This window comes from Astyanax mexicanus, chromosome 17, assembly GCF_023375975.1.
Source record: "Astyanax mexicanus isolate ESR-SI-001 chromosome 17, AstMex3_surface, whole genome shotgun sequence".
NCBI classification, from domain to species: domain Eukaryota; kingdom Metazoa; phylum Chordata; class Actinopteri; order Characiformes; family Acestrorhamphidae; genus Astyanax; species Astyanax mexicanus.
In genome coordinates this window covers 10,368,733-10,388,451 of record NC_064424.1, presented here as the reverse complement: position 1 = coordinate 10,388,451, position 19,719 = coordinate 10,368,733, and the positions used below count along the sequence as shown (strand labels likewise).

Here is a 19,719-nt window from a genome sequence, read left to right as displayed (position 1 = left end):
AATTGGAACCTACGGTTGAAACAGATGTGCAAAGGGTGGTCAATGATTAACACTATATTCACTAAATACAATCAAATCCTCACATCAATGCTCTAAAACCTATAGTATAAAGTGTTCCCTGGACAGTAGAGACAGTTACTCCAACAAAAGCAGAATAAACATTTAGAACAGAATTAACCCTTATTTTTTTTAGAAGAAATTATTAATATGCGGTTGTCCCAATAGTTTTGTCCATATAGTGTACTTGTAGTGTATCTTTAATTTAATGTTATATTAAATCCGCATGTTGGATGTATTGTGTATGTTTTTGGCTGCACTTCTAGGGCTTTGCTGGTATATTACTAGTATGTATGTCCATTTTTGGTGTGAGCAGTAGTAGAACTAGTAGAGCAGTTACTATATTTTTTAATAATCAGTTAATAAGGTTAAAAACAGTATTTTCACAAAATGTGCACAGTAATTAAGATTTATAATGATCATATATTTTGTTTTTTATTTTTCTGTAGTGTAATATCACGTCACAATTTATATCTGAGGTTGTGAGAAAAGCTGGTAGAAATGGTAGAAAATGTCCAGGACAAATAAGACTTTGAACATGAATAATAAAAAATGAATACATATTTAAAAGAGAGGTTTATTTAAGAAACATCTGTTCCACATGGAATTATCCAGTACCAATATTTTAAACCCCTTACAGCATTAAAATACAGAATTTACCACTAGTTCCTTCCATTAATGGTTTTCACGTATTCCACTGAGTCACGCAGTGCAGTGACACGGCTGTGCCAGAGATGAGTGTGCAGACTGAAAGAGGAAGCAGCCATGCTGGTGTATTTAAATAGACCCACCCGCTGCTCACTGATTTCCTTATCTGAAACACACAACCCTCAACACAGAAAAGTAGTAGGACGGGAACACACACACACACACACACACACACACTCTAATATCTGGAATACTTCCTTCTTCTGTATTTTATGCCACACTGCTCTTCAGAGCGATGAACAAGACTGCTCTAACTCCTTCTCTAAATGGTTCCATATAGCTTGCTTCCCTACAGAGAGCAAATTACTAAACTAAAACATGCTGCCAACATATCAGCAGCTTTTTGGTGAGAATTAGGTTAAGAGTTTGGTGAGAATTGGGTCAGAGCAATGCCTGTATAAAAAAAATTATGTAATGGTTCTTTTCCTTCCCATTCTATAGTAATAAAGCCACCGCCTCTTTTCAAACATTACAGAGTAGCATCACAGTGCAGCGACTCGGTTCTGATACATCAGCTCACAGATGCCTTGTGCTGAGTGACATCACACTTCAGAGTGATGTGGGGAGAGAGTGCCATCTACCCACCCAGAGAGGCTAATTGTACTCTCTCAGGGCTCCGGCAGCTGATAGCAAGCTACATCAACAGGATTCGAACAGGAGGCGAACTCCTGATCATAGTGGCAGCGATTAGCCCGCAGGACCACTCGGAGCCCACATGCCTTAATAATTTCTTAATAATTACAAATACTGACCAGTGTAGAGTATGTAGTGCACTACAGATGAAGTGTCAAAAATCAGTAAGCTTAAATTTATCCAGGATAAAGTATTTACCAACTGAATTTAATTATTTTAAAATAGCAGAGAAGCACTTACAGTGTTTATACAGAATAATGTGTGTTTTGATGAGTATTCTGTGTTGTATTGGTATGTCTGCTGGGATGTTAAATAGTTTTTTTATTAATAGCTTTAATATTGTAGTTTTATCTTTTTTTTTCTTCTTTGAAAAGCAAGACAAAAATACATGTATGCTGTTTAATGTATGCAATGGAACAAAAAGTGGAAAATTTGATTGATTTCAGTTTCAGCCACAAACGTTGGTGCATCTCTAACCAAGATCCTCAGAGCCGATCAGTTTTTTAAACGGGGTTTTGATGGACACTGTTATCAAACAATGCAATGTGCAACAGAAAGGGAGGTGCTAATCACTTCTAAAACAAATACTGCGTTACAAAGTGTAGACTGTATCTTTCTGGGCTGCATTTCTTGGCCACTGCATCTCTGAAGAATGTTCCAAACTGATGGTATAAAGTTGATAAATGCAGCTGAAGAAAGCTAAAAAAAGATTTAAGAGATGCAACTTCTGTATCATTTTTAGCGCTCGGTTACTCACAATTCACTACGCATGTCCAACAAAAAATTAAAAACTTTTTTGTTTTAAAATTATTTAGATAATAATGTAATTATAATGTTGGTCATCCAGTCAAACACATACTCTAGGAAGGCTGGCCTTTCTGGTGAACCATGGGAATACTGGTAATGTTGGTCAACCACTTTGGGCAGGCTGAAACAACTAGTGTCAAGTTGGGCATGCTGGTTGACCAGACTGTTTAAGCTCATCATACTGGAGGACATAGACAATCTATGTTGCATCTTGGTCAAGCTGGTCATACTGGTGGACCACCATTGTCATAATGGTACTGCTGATTAACAAGCTTGGTTATTCTGGTCATGCTGGGTCATATTAAATATAATGGTCAAATTAAAATATAACATATGCTGGTGAACCAACTTTAAACAAATAGAACCTGAAGATTAAAGTGAACATTTACCTACAGAATCTACACCACCACCAAGTGCTGCTGTAAAGTTTTACTGAAACTGTCGCCTGATAATTTGAGATTAGGGGGAACTTTACAAGGCTAGTAGCTGTGTTCCTTTTACTGAATGAATCTTATCTGCTTTTGTACTGCGCTCACCACTCATTTGTGGGAATTAAGCAGTGGAGGAATTTCCCCAAGCGCACTTCTGTATGCCCACTTCCTCTACCTCTGTCTCTCTCTTTCTCTCTGTTTCACCAGTAAATAAACACCATGCTGTAATTGGCCAGTTCAGCCTCATCATTGCACTTTTCCCATTCTTTCTACCTTTTATCTGTACATTTCACCATGTACAATTTATGTCCAAATATTGGTGAAACCCCAGTCTAACGAAGGCATACGGTTACACTAAGTTGCACCCATTGCTGAGTCTCAGTCACTGTAGAGAAGTATTGCCAGTAGAACAGGACTCTCTGAAGCAGATAGACATTCTAATGTCAGGCAATAGAGGGGTATAAAGGTATCCCAGTATTAAGCTGTGAAACAGTTAAACTTTGTGATTTATTTATATTTCATTTGGTTTTTAATTTGGTAAAATTAAAGAAACTCATCATTTGTAAGCTGTACACATAGTCATTGTGGGTGACCAATTGGAATTTGTTTAATGTGCTGAGTAAAAAGTTTATTGTAGCCTTAGGAGAGGAAATATGCAACAGAGTAAGGGAGAGAGAGAGAGAGAGAGAGAGAGGTGGGGGATATGAAGAGTTAGTTATTTGATTTAATGCATATTTTAGCATAAATAAAAAGTAATCTACCTCCTGAACTCAACAATAGTGATGTTATTGGTGATGTTTTCATCACTAAATAAAACCACTAATATATCAGTAGGACCTGTAAACTTGGTAAAGTGATTACTTTGCTATAAAAATATATAGTGTATATATAGTGTACTGTACGTCCCGGTCTGAGATTAGGATTCTGTCTCTGACTGTTTTGCATAAGGGGGTATTCGAATTTCTGTCAGTACAAGGTTTTCATGAATGTAGTTATTTCCCTTAGAACTTCATAAATCTTCACTCCCGATATCCTTATAGTGTTGAGCACGTCTCTCACACACAGGTTTTTGGGATCTGACTGACTGAACTTATTTGACAGTGAAATGAGTTTCGGTACTTCCATTTGTTTCAGGTGTGATAACAGGGCCGCTTTGTCCAGGCAACTTCATTCATTTGTTTACCTGCTCATTGGAAGAGCTCCAGGCCTTCAGCTTATTTGCTGTAACCCTGTAATAAACAGACGGCAGGTAAACACAGAGTGAATGAGGGCCAGTGTTCCTCAACACTATGTTTGGAGATCGGCAGCGAGATGTAATGAACTGCTCAACTCAGAGGTACAATGCTAATATGGAAATCAGATATATGGCAGCATTTAAACACGTATCAGAAAGGACTGGACGGACGTATACACAGTCCAAGCAGAATATTATGACCACTCCCTTGTTTCTACACTCACTGGCCATATTTTTATAACTCCACTGACCAAATCTGAGCACTTTGTAGTTCTAAAATTACAGATTGTAGTAAGGCTCAAGTCTATTTCACCTCTTGGCCCTAACACCTACACCTACCCCTTCTTTTCGAGTGTAATCCTCTGCTCTGAGAATTGGGACAACCCTTCTAGCACCCAATACCTTCTAGCAGAAGTGCTAAAGTTCAATAACCTAGCTAGCTGCTGGTTAACTAGGTAACTTTAGGGCATTGTATGTCTTCAGAAATCGGGGAGGTGGTGCAGAAATGAATTATAATTGTCCATTCATTAATTCCTCTGTGATGGGGAGCTGATATTAGCTTTGATTGTCTTTTAATTTATTTTATTTTCCCGTTCCGCCTTAAATGCTGCAGCCCTTGTCGTCTTTTGCCCCATTTAAGGTGGAACAGGAAACCTAGCTAGCAAGCTAGCTACTGGGACAACTAGCTAGCTACTGGGACAAACTATTAGCGATCTTTATATGCTTGTTAAGAAGAATTCATAAACTATGGTAATACAGTGCTAATTGTCGTCACTTTTAACAAGGAGAATACTTAGATTTGTGGGTTTCTTTGGTTGCTTGATCTGCCATATTACCAGCGATTCTTAAACTACTCAGTTTAAAGTGTGCATCTGAAAAATCTCCATACAAATGGCTAACAAGCCCTATCCCTTCCCTTCCAACCTAACAAGAATTGGGACAAGTGGTAGGGCCAAGGGGTAAAATTTGATTGGGTCTAACTACCACCAACTTGTGCCACCAAAGTGCTCCTATATGCTTAGTGGAGCAGACAACAAAGAGGTGGTTTTAATGAGATGGCCAATCACATATGCATGCATACAGAATGGGGATGTGAAATCTGCTAGTCATTTATCTCTTTACAGGGACAATTCTATCCAGACACCACTGGTCATGATCATTATCCCCCACTGCTGTGGGTAGTACTGCAATCTATGATGTTATTAATGATGTGGAAGGCTAAATGCCCTTACAACTTCACAAATAGAACGTGCTATCCATATGGCATTATCCACCATTAGGCCTAGTTTGACTGCTGATAATCCACACTGTCTGTTAAACCTCACTCACAAGACAACACCTCACAATTTATACAGGTGCAGGCATTCCCAAACCATCCCCTGCGGTAACAGTGCATGACACAAAGTTTATTAAGGCATATTTGAAATCAATAGACTGGCAACTTCAAATTAATAAACATTTTGCAGTATAGAAATTTATTCATATCAAGTTCGGTACACAAAGGCCACCAACAATTACACAGTGAATATGGTGACACTGATCTTGATACTGTATATTAATGGAAAAGTCTGCGTACAAAAGCGCCTTCAAAATCTTACGTCTTACAATGTTAAGAACTAACCAAAGTGCACAATTTTGCCATGTAATCTGCGTCTACTAAACTGTAAGATCTATAGTGTGCTCAGCATAATTGATACCCTGATTAAACTGCCAATTATTTACGTATAATCACTAAAACCACTAATTACATAACAATGGAATAAAACATATTGAATTGTCTTTTTATGTGAAATAATAATTCTTAATAGTCAGGTCAGGCTAAGGTTTATTAATAATTGTTGACCTGGCAAACATCTCACTATTGGCACGATACTAAAATAAAATTAAGAAAATACAATCCACTGTCTTGATGCAATTTATGGTTAAATTAGACCTGAGATGGGCTCACAAATATGAGGCTTTCTATCTCTACTTATGTTCTGGGAAAAAAAAGTTGAAAATAAAATATTGCAGCAGCACCAAGCTTGTGTTTACACACAATTACTAAAAAACTGATTTTGGCATAAGTTTATAAATCTCTCTACTATCTAAAATGTGTTTCTTTTAACATACACTTGTATTCCACTCCATATGGCCCCAAACTTGATATCATTTTACTATTTTATAGCAGAAAAGAGGGCTTTTCTAGCAGAACTATTATGAAAATTGAAAATAAAAAAATTAAATCCTGGGAACACAGAACAGAGCTTTTGATATAAAAGTGAGAATGTGTTTCTGTGGCACCAAGATCCAGAAATCGATCCCACTACTCATTACACCCAGACCCTTATCATGACAAGAACTGTCACAGCATGAATCCAGACCACAGTCACGAACTGAGATGGAGCGCAAATGGAGAACCAAATTTTACAGTTAAGAGAGATCAGAGCACATAAGTTAGACAATCTGGTATTTCCTAAGATGTATAAACACCTCAGGCATATAAACACTAACAATCTGTGCAGAAGTATCACAAATACCACTGTAAATACAGTACATCACTGATACAGTTATTAATGTTTAGCAATAATATACAATATTTTAGATGCTCAACCAGCTACACTTCTGTAAACACACGCACACATACACACACACTATTCACTTGATCACAATGTCTTATAGCCTTTCAAGGTATTTAGTTCCTTTGGTACCCAAGAAAAGAATTTTTCCTTTTCAGTCAGATGCGCTTTCCCTCAGGTGGTGTCGCCACCATAACCTCTTTACTCCCAAAGTCCCAGAAGGCAGTCATATGGAAGGCCATGTTGGAGAGCACGACCAGGTACTCACACAAAGCGAAGAGTGTGTAAACTATGAACAGAAAGAAAAAGACAGTGATCAAAATCTCCAGCTTTTAAAAGTATTTAAGAAAAAACAAAGAACAACTAAAGCACGAAAATCTGATCACAGTAGGGCAGGCTGAAACTCTGCTGGCCTGGATCTGAAGAAGTGACCCACAGGAAACACTGCAAACTATTTCTGCCAGGGGTGTAACCTTCTAATGTTGTTGCTGAAAACTTGATACAGTACCAGAAACCAGCCTGCCTGCCATTTGCAGCAGTTTCTGAATATGCTTAAGGCCTGAGAAAGCTCAAAGCTAAAAACTAAATACAAGCTAAAGCAAGCCAAAAATGAGAAACACATAAATAATAATAATAATAATAATAATAATAATAATAATAATAATATAACAACATAACCAGTCAAACACTTTGGATCAGAAAAGGGCTTATTATTTTAGGAAAAAGAGTTATGTATTTCGAGCTACTTTACTAACAGCTAGAGTTCTATGTACTTCTATAAAAGTGTTTTGTATCAATAGTGGAATTATTTTTGGTGTTATATAGAATCATCTAAAAATGTTTTAAACCAGCCCAAAACACATTTAACCAAGCTAAGAACATTTGAATAATTTCTATGTTTGTCATTGTTTAATACAGACCTACTTACTTTACTAAAGGGCCTTTTAGGTTTTAAATATACTTATTGTTGATATCATGGCAGTATATAGGTTCGGTGATTTCTTTGATCTGTTCTTTTTCTAGGTCAGAACCCAACCAAACATTTTCAATCTGTCAATTTTTCTGGATGTTCTTAGAATGTTTTTAATTATTGCTTTTAACCGGTGTGGTAACGTCTTTGCAACGTCACTTGTGTCAATGTTGTAATTTTAAGTTTTGGGAATGGTAACTTTAACATTTCCTCAATGTTAGTATTTATCTTGCTGGGAATGATATGTGAGAAACGTTCTAGTAATGTTATGACCATTATTTTGTCATTCGTTTCCAGAATGTTCCTGTAACATTATTTCTGTAACGTTACAGACTAAGCTTCCTGGAAGGTTAAATGTTGCTTAATGTTCTAATAATGTTCTCTGTTAGCTAAGAATGAGGTTTAAAAATACACATACAGTAAACCCAAGTTTATAATTTAGTGACACTTGAAAGTTCCAAAATGCTTCAACTTGCCATGAACAGGGCATTTTAACTTCCTGATAGTTATCATGATTGAATGCAGATTGACTGAAGTCCATGATGCGCTGAGTGTGCTGATTGAGAAGGATGATTATATATTTGGACAAGTCAGAAATGTCTCTTGGAGCCATTTCTAAACAACTGCAGATTTTAAGATAATTCATTCTAAAATCACCTGTTGTACTTAATTATACAACGGTATACAAGTACAAGTAATTGTGCGTGGTGTTGTCACTTTGCTAAGCTCTATAAGAAGAGCAAAGCTAAGAGAAAATTAGCTCAGATGGTCAGGAACAAGCTAAAAAGGGCATAGGCCTGCCACAAACTGAAGGCATTCAGCCCCAAGAACACTGTACAAACTGTTAAGCATGGTGGTGGAAGCTTTGAGAATTTTGCTGCCAGTGGAGGTGTTGTATTGCAAAGTGGCTGGGCTGGAGTATGATTATGATCACTCGAGAGGGCTACCTCTGTATTCTATAGCATAACCTGAAATCACAGATACACAGTTGAAACTTGGACACACCTGGGTGTTTCAGCAGGATACTGAGCTTAAACACACATCAAAGGTGGATGGGCAATGTATAAAGCAGGCTAACAATTGGCTTTTAGAATGGCCTTCCTAAATTTTGGACATAAGTCTTTAAAGACTTAAAAATGCAGGGTCAGTGCCAAAACAAGAGCGGTTAAATACCAAACCAGAGATCTGGCAGTTGAATGTTGTTGGATATGTAATACATCTCTGGAAAAAATATAAGAGACCACTTGAAAATTATGAGTTTCTTAGATTTTACCAAATTGAAAAGCTCTGGAATATAATCAAGAGGAAGATGGATCACAAGTCATCATCATCAATCAAAATTTTTGCACCAGGAGTTGCATAAAGTTGTCCAAAAGCAATGTGTAAGACTGGTGGAAGAGAACATGCCAAGATGCATAAAAAAGCATAAAAAAACACCAAATATTGATCTGCATTTTTGTGATTTCAGCCATTTCTTGCATATTTTGCTCTATGAGAAAGTATTTTTATTTGGAATTTGGGAGAAATGTTGTCTGTAGTTTATAGAATAAAACAATGTTCATTTTACTCAAACATAAACTTATATATAGCAAAATCAGAGAAACTGATTCAGGAACTGAAGTGGTCTCCTAATTTTTTCCAGAGCGTTTTTTTTGGTCATGGTGCAACTTCCTAAGGAACGCTTAACCAAAAATGTAATGTTCTGGCTGAGATGTGTATATAGTACTCTCATTCTGCCCCAGACAAAAAAAACAGTTGTTAAACAATTATTAAAAGTCCAATATTGCAATGAAAATAATGTCTTTTACATCTATGGAAGAACTTGCATTGAAGCTTTAGAGAGAGAGCAGCTTTAACACAGGCACAGGGCAATACTGAATTTGCTGAATGACACCCAGAACAGGGGTCTAAGACATTGAACTCACTTCCTGGTTCACAATACTTATTGTGGCGCCTGAAGAAGTAGCCCGCCAGTAAACACAGGCTGATGTTGAAGAGGAAGAGGCGGATCTTATAGCGGCATGACGTCATCTCCTGTTTCAGGGACAGGACAAAGAGAAGGAAATTGAGAGATGCCATTAGAGAAAGAGGAAAGCCAGCCTTAGAAAGACAAGGAGGGCACAGAAAATCGTTGAACGTTTCACCACTTCTCCTCTGCAACTTGCTGTGGTGCAAGCAGCTGGTGACAGGTTCTGTAAAAGCTCAGTCTATCTAAACCACTTCCCTTCCACACTGAACATTACATGCGCTGCAAGTGCACTTTCACAGCCTTAAAATAAAGAGCCACTGCGGTCTCAAACACATCCACTCCCAGTTCACAGATATAGTTACACCTCTCATCATCATCACGCTGATGCTCGCAAATAATGCAACTAGGTGCAAACAACAGAGTATAATTAGTTTTTAAGTAATAAGTTTTTATTGTTGGATCATATATTTTTGTACCTACATGATAATCTGCTGAGATGAATTAATGGCATCAAGTGTGGCACACTTGTCAGTGTTTGTGAACACAGAACACAGAGCTAAAATTAATACATTTTAATACATTTTTATTTTTATACCATGTTCTATTTCCATTACTTTCAGTTTTGGAAGGGATCTGAACATGAAGATTTTTTTAAAGGACTGATTTAGTTTAGTTTAGATTTTATTACAATATCAGAATCTACAGCATTAGTACAACATAATTAGTGAATCCCAATTCTGTAACACAAATATACAATTCATGTCCGATACTAAATACTGAACATTTTCATATAAACAAAGACATCAATATATCTGTCTTTCCCTTATAATTAGGACTCCATGTTTAAGCTAAAACCATTTACAATCTCACTCTAGCTTATTCTTTTATTAAAAAAAGAGGAAAACAAAAAGGGAAGTCATAAAAGATATACGAAAAGATCAATTGCTTGCATATTTTATAAGTTAACCAATTGGACCAAAACAGACTAATGTAAATAATTTTTTAAACAAATGTAATATTTGAAAGATTTTGTATGCTGTGATTTTTCCTATTTTTCCTTTTTTGTTTGCAGTTTATTTTTATGTGTGCACTAAATTCTCAGCTCCTTTTTGGCTTTATTACATTACAGTCTTGGAAAGCTCCTGTTTTTTTCTTTTTTCAAAATAGACAAAAGTTAACAGATTTTTTTGTTGCTACTGAATTTCTGAAACTTTTTTTTGTTGCAGTACTGTGTTCTTGAAATTATTGGAAATATATTTGTGTTTTGTGATAATGTGTGTAAAACTGTAATATAATTTTAGGGCCATATCACCCACCCCTACTCAGTAGACAACACTTTTCTAGTGATTACTTTCCTACTTTCAGCTAGCAAGGTCAAGTTCTTATTATTTTGGCACACATCCAAAGAGAAATGACCCAAGCTGACTAAAATTAAAGTTAAAAGGTATAGTCATCATAAAATATGGCCTAATTGATAAACAAGGCCTAATTTACCCTTAATGGACAGACTTCAAACACCCAGGAAGCCTAGTACATTCCCAAAATATCTGAAAATGGTTTGCATTGTCCCCCAGCAGTGAGATTCCACACTTTCATGTCAATTCTGCACCATGGTAATAATAATAATAAAAAAAAAAAATCAAACAATATTTTTCCAGCAAAATTCTTTATAAAATAAGGAACTTGTTGGAGCTCACTGACGTATTATTTCCCCAACTAATATCTGAGAGCAATATTTTCCATTATTTATTTCAGCTTTAATGTTAAGATTATAAGATATTAGATATCCTTGACATGTGGATCAGAAAAGCTGCCACTGTTGGGCCCCCAACCCACACCACTGCCCAGATTTTAGCATATTATACCTGGTTAAATCCTGTATATGGTTGGGTGTTTCAATGTGATAATTATCCTAAACACACATCAACTATGGTTGTGGGATGAATACAGAAGGATAAAATATGCTTTTTGGAATAGTGTTAACCCCATTAAAATATATTAAATAAATGCTTGTGTATGATGGTATACTACAGGCTTGTGTGTTGTACTTTACTGAGCTGTGTTACTGATATTCTTGTCACAGTAGATTAGAAGCAGATGAGAGGAAGGCATATTTGCACAGATCTTGCAATAGATAAAGACTACAGTATAGGGGTAGGCTGTGAAAATAGTGCCCTCTGATGGACACACAAGGATAAAGAGGCTGTAGAAAGTGACCTTACCTCAGCACTGACAGAATACTTCGTAATCATCTGCCACAGTCTGCAGGTGCACAACATGTGGAGCAGAGAGCTCGCGATGAACACGATGAAGCCATTCTTATGTAAACCTGTAGACCAAGCAAAACAGCAACTCAGAAAATCAGTCTGTCTTTATATTATATGATGCAAGGATTATCTGTTATATCTGTGAACTGTAGAATACGAGACAATTATAAAGTGCACTGAGCAAAATATACCTGATATCATGAACATTAAATTCATGATTGTTTCTATATTAGCCATAGCTCTATAGTTTGTGCCTGGTTCCTTCCAAGGTTTCTTCCTTTTAAAGGGAGTTTTTCTCTGCCACTGTGTCACCATAAAAATATCTGTGGTGCTGCTTATAAGAGGCATGGACCTGTTTTTCCTGTAAAGCTGCTTTGTGACAACCTTTGTTGTAAAAAGCGCTATATAAATAAAATTGAATTGAGATACATGGCATTTGTTATGATAAACTGAAGTAGATAAAATTTTAATTTAAATGGAACATTATTCCCAAGCCCACGATAAATGGTTGGACGAACACCATAATTTTGTCACCACGTGCAAAAAAACGCTATTTATTAACGCTGCGTTTATAAAGAGTGTATGGAGGATAATAAATAATCATGCAAGAAATATAATACAACTCAAATGGATAATGTGAACTGTTTAAAATACACTGTTCCTGTGTGTGCATATATTTAACAGTAAATTTCACCATTGTTTTCCAAGAAAATTTCTTTTAAACTCTGCTGAAGCCACCAAAATGCATAATTTAGAGCCATTTAGAGGCTTTAAATGGATTGTTTTTGTACAAAAACCTTTTGTAAAAAAAAAAATCAAATGCAAATGTCATTTACTTACTATGCATCATTACTGATAATCCTTGCACGAACCTTAGTTTTATAATATATTGTAGGGCCAATCCTTCTCTTAAAATAAAACATTTCTCATTTTTTAACAATTTTAAAATAACTTTTAAATGCATTAAAACAATCCATATATGTAGCTCCTAAAATTAAAATGTAGGTCAAAATTAAGCCCAATGGGATTGTATAATGAGCCCAAATTTAGCTCATTATACAACCCATACTAGGCAACAAACATAAGTGAAAATTACATGTGAAAATGGTATTGTTCCCAAAACAGCAACAAAACATTCTGCAACACTTACTGTAAGTTTCAGTAGAGCAGACATAGGTAAGCAGCAGCAGTCCCACATTTTCACTCAGAGCGCAGAGGAAAGTGAAGACACTCAGCAGCTGGTCTTTGAGCTGCCTGGAGAAGCGTCCTCGGTAGAAGTTAAAGTAGGCAGCTGCCAACAGAAAGCGAGGGGCAGAGTGCAGGCCGATGCAGAATCGCCAGATGTAGCGCTCCGGCGTGAGGCTGATGGCTGCACTGATGGATGGGAGGTAGTTGTAAACCTGAGGAACAGTGAGCACACTGTAATGCACAAAACGACTAATAATCTGCTATAAAATCTATATAGCAAATAAATCCAATTGTATTTATCCAAAATATTTAATAGTTTTTTTCCCACTGCATTGTAAGCCTGTGTGTAATATTTTATATTTAATATTTTTTTTTTTACAAACCATAAACCTAAACAGTAAAAGAACACGATTAAAAAAAGAATTCACATAAAATCTGTATAAAAAAATTAACTGTTACTTTGCCTCAATTGCTCCCTCTAGTACTGTTACTGTTTTTCCCAAGTACGTCTCGCTGCAGCCTGTAGGAAGGCGGAGTTGGACATCCAACTCCGCCCACATCCAACCCCGCCCACATGTGCTCTTGTACGCCAACCCCCCTACTTTTTTGTTCAAGAAGCACTGTGTGCCACGTGAAATACGCATATAACGCCGATGTTGCGCTAAATTTACGCATATCTTGTGAGTAGTTCCACCACGTAGCCTGGCTACAGCACAACACATGCTGTAGTGTAATGCACAGATATCGCAAAAAATAGGCTATATATACAGTACCAGCCAAAAGTTTGGAAACACTTTCTCATTCATTTTTGGTTTAACATTGTAAATAAAGTAATACATAAGGAATCATGTGAACTTAAAAGTGTATGATTTTATTGTTTTTCTTATATGGCATGCTGCTAACTTGTGGTTTATGAGGCTGGTAACTCATTCTGTGTAACAGAGGGAACTCTTGCTCTTCTTTTTCATCACGTGTGCCATTTCTCCTTTATTTTATACAATAAGCAAATAATTGCATACAACGGTTTGCTGTTTCCAAAAGATCAATTGCCTCTGTCCTGTATATCACAATACATTATACATTAATCTGTCCCACTCACCAGCAGAGTAAGCCATTATTTCACTGCATTAATCCTTACATTTAAATTTGTTAAACTAGTTGCCAGAGTGTGTAGATTTTATAAATTTATTTTAGACTGGTAAATATTTCCAGAATTATTGATTAGCTATCATAGGAATCATTATTTACTTATTATATAAAGTTAAAACTTACGATATACAGTTTTTGGTTATGTTCCATATGAAATAAAGAGCACATTATCAATCATGGCTTTGCACTGGTAGAGGCTGGTCAAAGGGTGCATTTGATTATTAAAGTGTTTGATTGTTAGATCACACCTGTTCTCTGTACTGTAATGCTCTATACTTCATATTACAGATAGACAGAGTGCTTCTTATCACCACTCAGCAGGGGGAAGGCTATTTGTGTCATAGTCATAGCTAATATATAATAATGATATTAGAAGTAATTCTGCATCTTCACTGTCAACAGGGTGCTGAAAATATTACAGATGAGAATGACACAGCTGCACTGTATAGCATACAATTTAGGACCACCACAGAGCAGCTATTATGTGGCTTGTTGGTTATTCACAACACTACAGTGACACTGACATAGTGGTGTTAAGAGCTGTGTTGGTATGAGTGGATCCGACAAAGTAGTGCCTCTGGAGAATTTAAACACCTCATTGTCACTACTGGACAGGAAATGCTCCATCAACCAGCATCATGTGGGCAGCGTCCTGTATTCAGCATCAAGTAGGCAGCATCCCATGGGCACTGATGAAGAATTTGCAGATGAGCAACAAACTGTGCAGCAACAGATTTAAAGATTCTGTCTCTGACTTTTCAGTCACAATGTAAAGCAGCTGTTGGTAGAAGTGTCTAATAGAGTGAACAGTGTTTTATACCTATTGTATATTATACACCAGTAAACCATTATGCAACTAAAGTGTCCTAGATGCTAATTGGAGCTAAAAAAAAGAATAATAGAAGCAGAAACAAGCAGGTGGTAATAATGGTATGCTGGATAGTGTATAACGATAGAGTACAATATATCAAATGCTGTGGTTTCAGAAATTAAAATATCATATGTATACATAGCTATTTTGTCAATAATAATAATAATAATAATAATAATAATAATAATAATAATAATAATAATAATAATATCCCTTTCCTGCTTCTCCTCTCCCAATTTTGTATGGCTGACAGTAGTTCCCAGGGAAATTAACTCCATTTACAAACACTTTGTCCAAGCTAATACAATATCTTTATTGGCATTTATTGGCACACTAGCCTTTAAAATGTTTGGTTACATGCTTTGGTCAAACAAATACAGAAGTCTTTATTTAAAAATGCAACACCCAGCCACTCACACACCCTGCCACTCACACACCCTGCCACTCACACACCCTGCCACTCACACACCCTGCCACTCACACACCCAGCCACTCACACACCCAGCCACTCACACACCCAGCCACTCACACACCCAGCCACTCACACACCCAGCCACTCACACACCCAGCCACTCACACACCCAGCCACTCACACACCCAGCCACTCACACACCCAGCCACTCACACACCCTGCCACTCACACACCCTGCCACTCACACACCCAGCCACTCACACACCCAGCCACTCACACACCCTGCCACTCACACACCCTGCCACTCACACACCCTGCCACTCATGAAGCTGGCTGCAGAATCCAGGGTGCTCGTTTTCGCTGTAAAATGCCACAAGCTCCCCTCGTCTCCCATGCCCAACGTAGCCTGTAATATAAGTAAAAGCACACACTTTCACAAAGTAACAATCTCTCAAGCCCCAATACCTTAAATATATTGACGTACCAATTTCTGACCTCAGGAAAAAATTATCAAAATTTATTTAGAACAAACATACCCAGTATGCAGTCTTTATAAGTTTCTTGACAGTTCTGGCAGCACTGCAGTTCGTACATCCTGCGAAACTCGTCTTTACATGCAGCACTGTGATGTTTTCATGGCACTACACCTGTAGGTTTAAAAAAATCAAGAATTTTAAAATGATTTTAAAATCAGTGAGTGTAATTCCTTTTCTAAGGGAAAACAAACATCTTAACTGTACTGAAATATCATGCTTACTGTCAAGCCACTCGAAATGTGCCCGGGCCCGGAATGATTGTTGTCCAAACAATGTCCCGGAAGAGACGACAAACCAGTGACAGCTTTAAAAAAGTTTGTCACCCTCTTCCAGAACTGTATCTATGAGAATAAGGGGCATCTGTGAAAAACATTATAGAAGCATGTAGATTTTGATTCATGAAAATTATAGTAATTGAAAAAAATGACCAGATAACATTCTAAGGCTGCAACCAATTACTATTTTGGTATTCTATTAATCTGAGTTGGCACTTATTATTTCAATCATATCCCCAATCTCTGATTACTGTAGGAATGGCTAGCATTTTTGCCTGAAGACTGTAGTCAGCGTCATTCTGTTGACTAATCTCTGCCTTAACGTAACAAAACAGCTCTCTGCTTTTCTATCCCTTTAAAATGATAGCACTCCAATAGCTTATGGGCTTCAAATGCCCTTGAAATGACTAGTCAACACTAGGTCAAGTCGAGATTTCAAATAATGTCAACTTATCTTTTCAGCCCAATTCAGACTTTTGAAAACAAACCACAACAGTAAAACATTTTAAATGGCCCAGTTAAATTAACCCGAAATAAAAAACACACATCCACACCCTCACACCTGTTCAAAGGAGACGTTGCTCATTCTATCTCCTTCATCAGTCACACGTTCAACACGCTGAACTTTCCTGAGAGAAAATATAATAATTAATATAATTAATACCATGCACAGAGGAAGCAAGACCAGAACTGGGAGAAGGTGTATCAGGAGTAGCTGGCAGAGGGGGAGCTGGACGTGCATCAGAAGTAGCAACAGTCTGTGGATTAAACACTTCTGCTATAGTGGTCTTGGTTGCACTGCTGCACAGAGATACATGATGTCTGAACTGGTCTTTGCATAGTATTGTATGGCTGCAATAGACACAATAAAAGTGTGCTGTAGGTGTGCAGTTTAGAGATGAAGGAAACTGTAAGACCAAAATGCACACAACATGCAATTAAGCCTATAAATATTAATATTCTTCAACTCATTATGCCCATCAATTGAGTGTAAGATGTAAGTGCATTTGTTGATTCAAGATATTACATTTACATGTTTATTTGTTATAGCCAATAAAATCAATATCTCTCTCTCTGTTTAAAGAAATACTTCCCCATACCGTTATTCTCGACTGCTTGTTTGATATGGTTTTGTAGATGTAGGCTGTTATTAAATCGCTGGTCAGTGTCAAAACTGAAGCAGGGGCATTTGAAAACACCACACTGGCCAAACCGTGAAGGGTCAGGAGTGGCCTGAACATGTGTTGGATGCTGTAAAACAGAAAGCAACAAAACACAACATGAGCTTACAATTACTATATCGGTGCACATTAATTGTAACTACATTCAGTACAAAGGTAATAAATGTGCATCGACTTAACCCTCCTGTTACGTTACGGGTCAAATTGACCCATTTAGTAAGATAGTAAAAGTATTTTTTCTGTATGAAACGTCTTCAGCTTGCCTTTATTTGTATAATTAACATATAACATGAAAATGGTTAATTTCATATTTGCAACAACCCCCTGCAAAAACTAAAACTAAAACGAAATTGTAATGTTATGTTTCATTTATATGTAAAAATATTGTGTTGGTCATTTAAAGTAACAAAGTAGTAAAACAAAAAAAAAGTAAGATTTTTTAAAATGGAAAAACAAGTGAATTATCCTAATTGAACTATTACCTCTATTGTACACTATTGTACTAAATGTTGATAGAACAATCAGCAATGGAGTTAGTTATTAAATATTTACTCTTCTGGTTAGGATTATTTTGGTTTCAGAAATATTTTGGATAATTAAAAATGAACCAGGTCAAATTAACCCGGGAATACCATTGCTATTCCTGACAAATTAAATAGGAGGATTAAGCATTTCAAATATTTATTTGTATGACTAAGACTTTGAACCAATTTTAGTTAGCTAGATTATCTTGCTATCTTGTTGGCCAATTAACTTCTTGTATAGACAGTTTAAACAGTTTTTTAGGTTAGCTGACTATAACCCCTAGCTATGCCTTAAAAACAAAACTGATGCCTAGCTCACTACTAGCTATGAGAGTTTATCTGTGATACCATTAATTGGTAGCATTTTAGCCCATAAAACAGAAGGTAAGATAACTAAAGTTTGAATTAGACAAGACTGGGTGCAATTCTGCATTAGAATCCATCAAAAAAAAAAAACGGCAATATGACTAGCTAGAAGCAAACAAACCACATGGTACACGCGCCGATGTAGAACCTTCACAGTAAGGGTTCGTATCAACGACTCACTGTTTATTCATAAAATATAATATAGAAAAACAAGAGGACATTATAAAAATAGCTCTGTTAACTTAAAAAATAACTCAATATTTGTACTTACCGCCATAACCGGAGATATAAATCAGATAGATGCTTTAGCTGCTTTCTCGGCTATAATTCCTGTTTACCTGGAGTAAATGTAGGCGTTCGTGACGGACGTAAGGTGGGTGTTGCTTTAGACGTAAGGCGGAGTTGGACATGGGCGGAGTTGGATGTGGGCGGGGTTGGATGTCCAACTCCGCCTTCCTACAGGCTGCAGCGAGCGGCTCCTCGTTTTTCCAGTGTTTTTGCAGTGGATGGGGCCCTGCTACTGTTTCATTGCTTTATAAACTTGTTCATTGGCTGGTTCATAGTATATTCTGATGGACATCAAACAGTGTTATGTGCAAACAAAACATTTAAAAAATAAAGAAAATTAGTTAGTTAACGTTTAATTAGTAAGTTAGCTAGCTATAATACTCACCTGGCAGTGGGTATATGTGGCTTCATTGTAGTGATACAGCAGTGAAACCGTGATGCAGGTGATGAGTCCGAGCAGAGGCAGGCAGACAGTTAAAACAGCGAACAGGGTGAACGGCAGGCGGATCAGCGGTTTATCCCGGTCCACAGCTCCGTAGGGCACCTGTAGCATCCTGACAGCCGCTCTCACCGACTACATATTACTGCCAACTCCTCCCTCACACACTGACAACAGCGGGGAAACGGCGGCAGCCTGAATTCTACAGCCCATAACCCAGAACCAAGCCGTTTATAGCGCACAGCGAAGCTCTGAGGGGAGAAATTAACTCCGGAATTAAATTAGCACTATTTAATGAGCCTAGCACCGGTAAGCTCGAGACTCTACCTCTAGTTAGCCTAGCTCGCTAGCGTTAGCTACCTCTGTCGCCGCCTATTTCGGTCAATAAGACACTACTAAACAGCGTCTGTGGTATTAATAGCTAACACAGAGTGGTAACTATTTATTTCAATACAAATTATATAACAATTACTAGCAGAAACAGCTAAAAAACTATTGCTAGTAGAAGCTGACGAGGACGTTCACAATACAGCGTCCGGTTAGTGTTTTGTAAGGACTTTTATTTTAAAAACACAACTTCATACTAAAAGTCCGTTCTTTTACATACATATGTGTGGGCATCACTTTAAATGTTTAAACTTTAAACTGTTTGCTTACAAAAGTCAATATTCTCGAATTATTATTAATTATTATTAATTTTTTTTTAATATCGCTCAAAACCTAAGCCAATGGGGAAAAAATAGGAGTGAAATATAGTGATATTATTTTAGGTCCATATAGCACACCGACAAAAATGTATATTCTTTTTACATCAGTGGGATGATATTTTCCAATTAAATGCACTGTTAATTTTATA

General features: G+C 36.9%; 1 protein-coding gene and 1 long non-coding RNA gene across 3 annotated transcripts; both read right to left on the bottom strand.

The window, feature by feature from the left end:
* Positions 1-5,318: 5,318 nt before the first annotated feature.
* pgap2 (post-GPI attachment to proteins 2) lies at positions 5,319-19,432 on the bottom strand. Its single transcript, XM_007254153.4, has 5 exons — positions 18,810-19,432; positions 12,785-13,034; positions 11,590-11,696; positions 9,324-9,432; positions 5,319-6,717 (listed from the first exon to the last, which is right to left on the bottom strand). The coding sequence occupies exons 1-5, from the start codon at positions 18,975-18,977 to the stop codon at positions 6,587-6,589; spliced, it is 765 nt and encodes a 254-aa protein (XP_007254215.3). The 5' UTR covers positions 18,978-19,432; the 3' UTR covers positions 5,319-6,586.
* LOC125782421 (uncharacterized) lies at positions 15,013-18,614 on the bottom strand. Of its 2 annotated transcripts, none has more exons than XR_007425096.1 (5): positions 17,166-18,614; positions 16,628-16,694; positions 16,012-16,150; positions 15,791-15,901; positions 15,013-15,660 (listed from the first exon to the last, which is right to left on the bottom strand). It is a non-coding gene; the product is annotated as an uncharacterized LOC125782421 (long non-coding RNA). The 2 variants fall into 2 exon arrangements; XR_007425095.1 differs by having other exon boundaries at positions 16,012-16,131; positions 17,166-18,613.
* Positions 19,433-19,719: the final 287 nt, after the last annotated feature.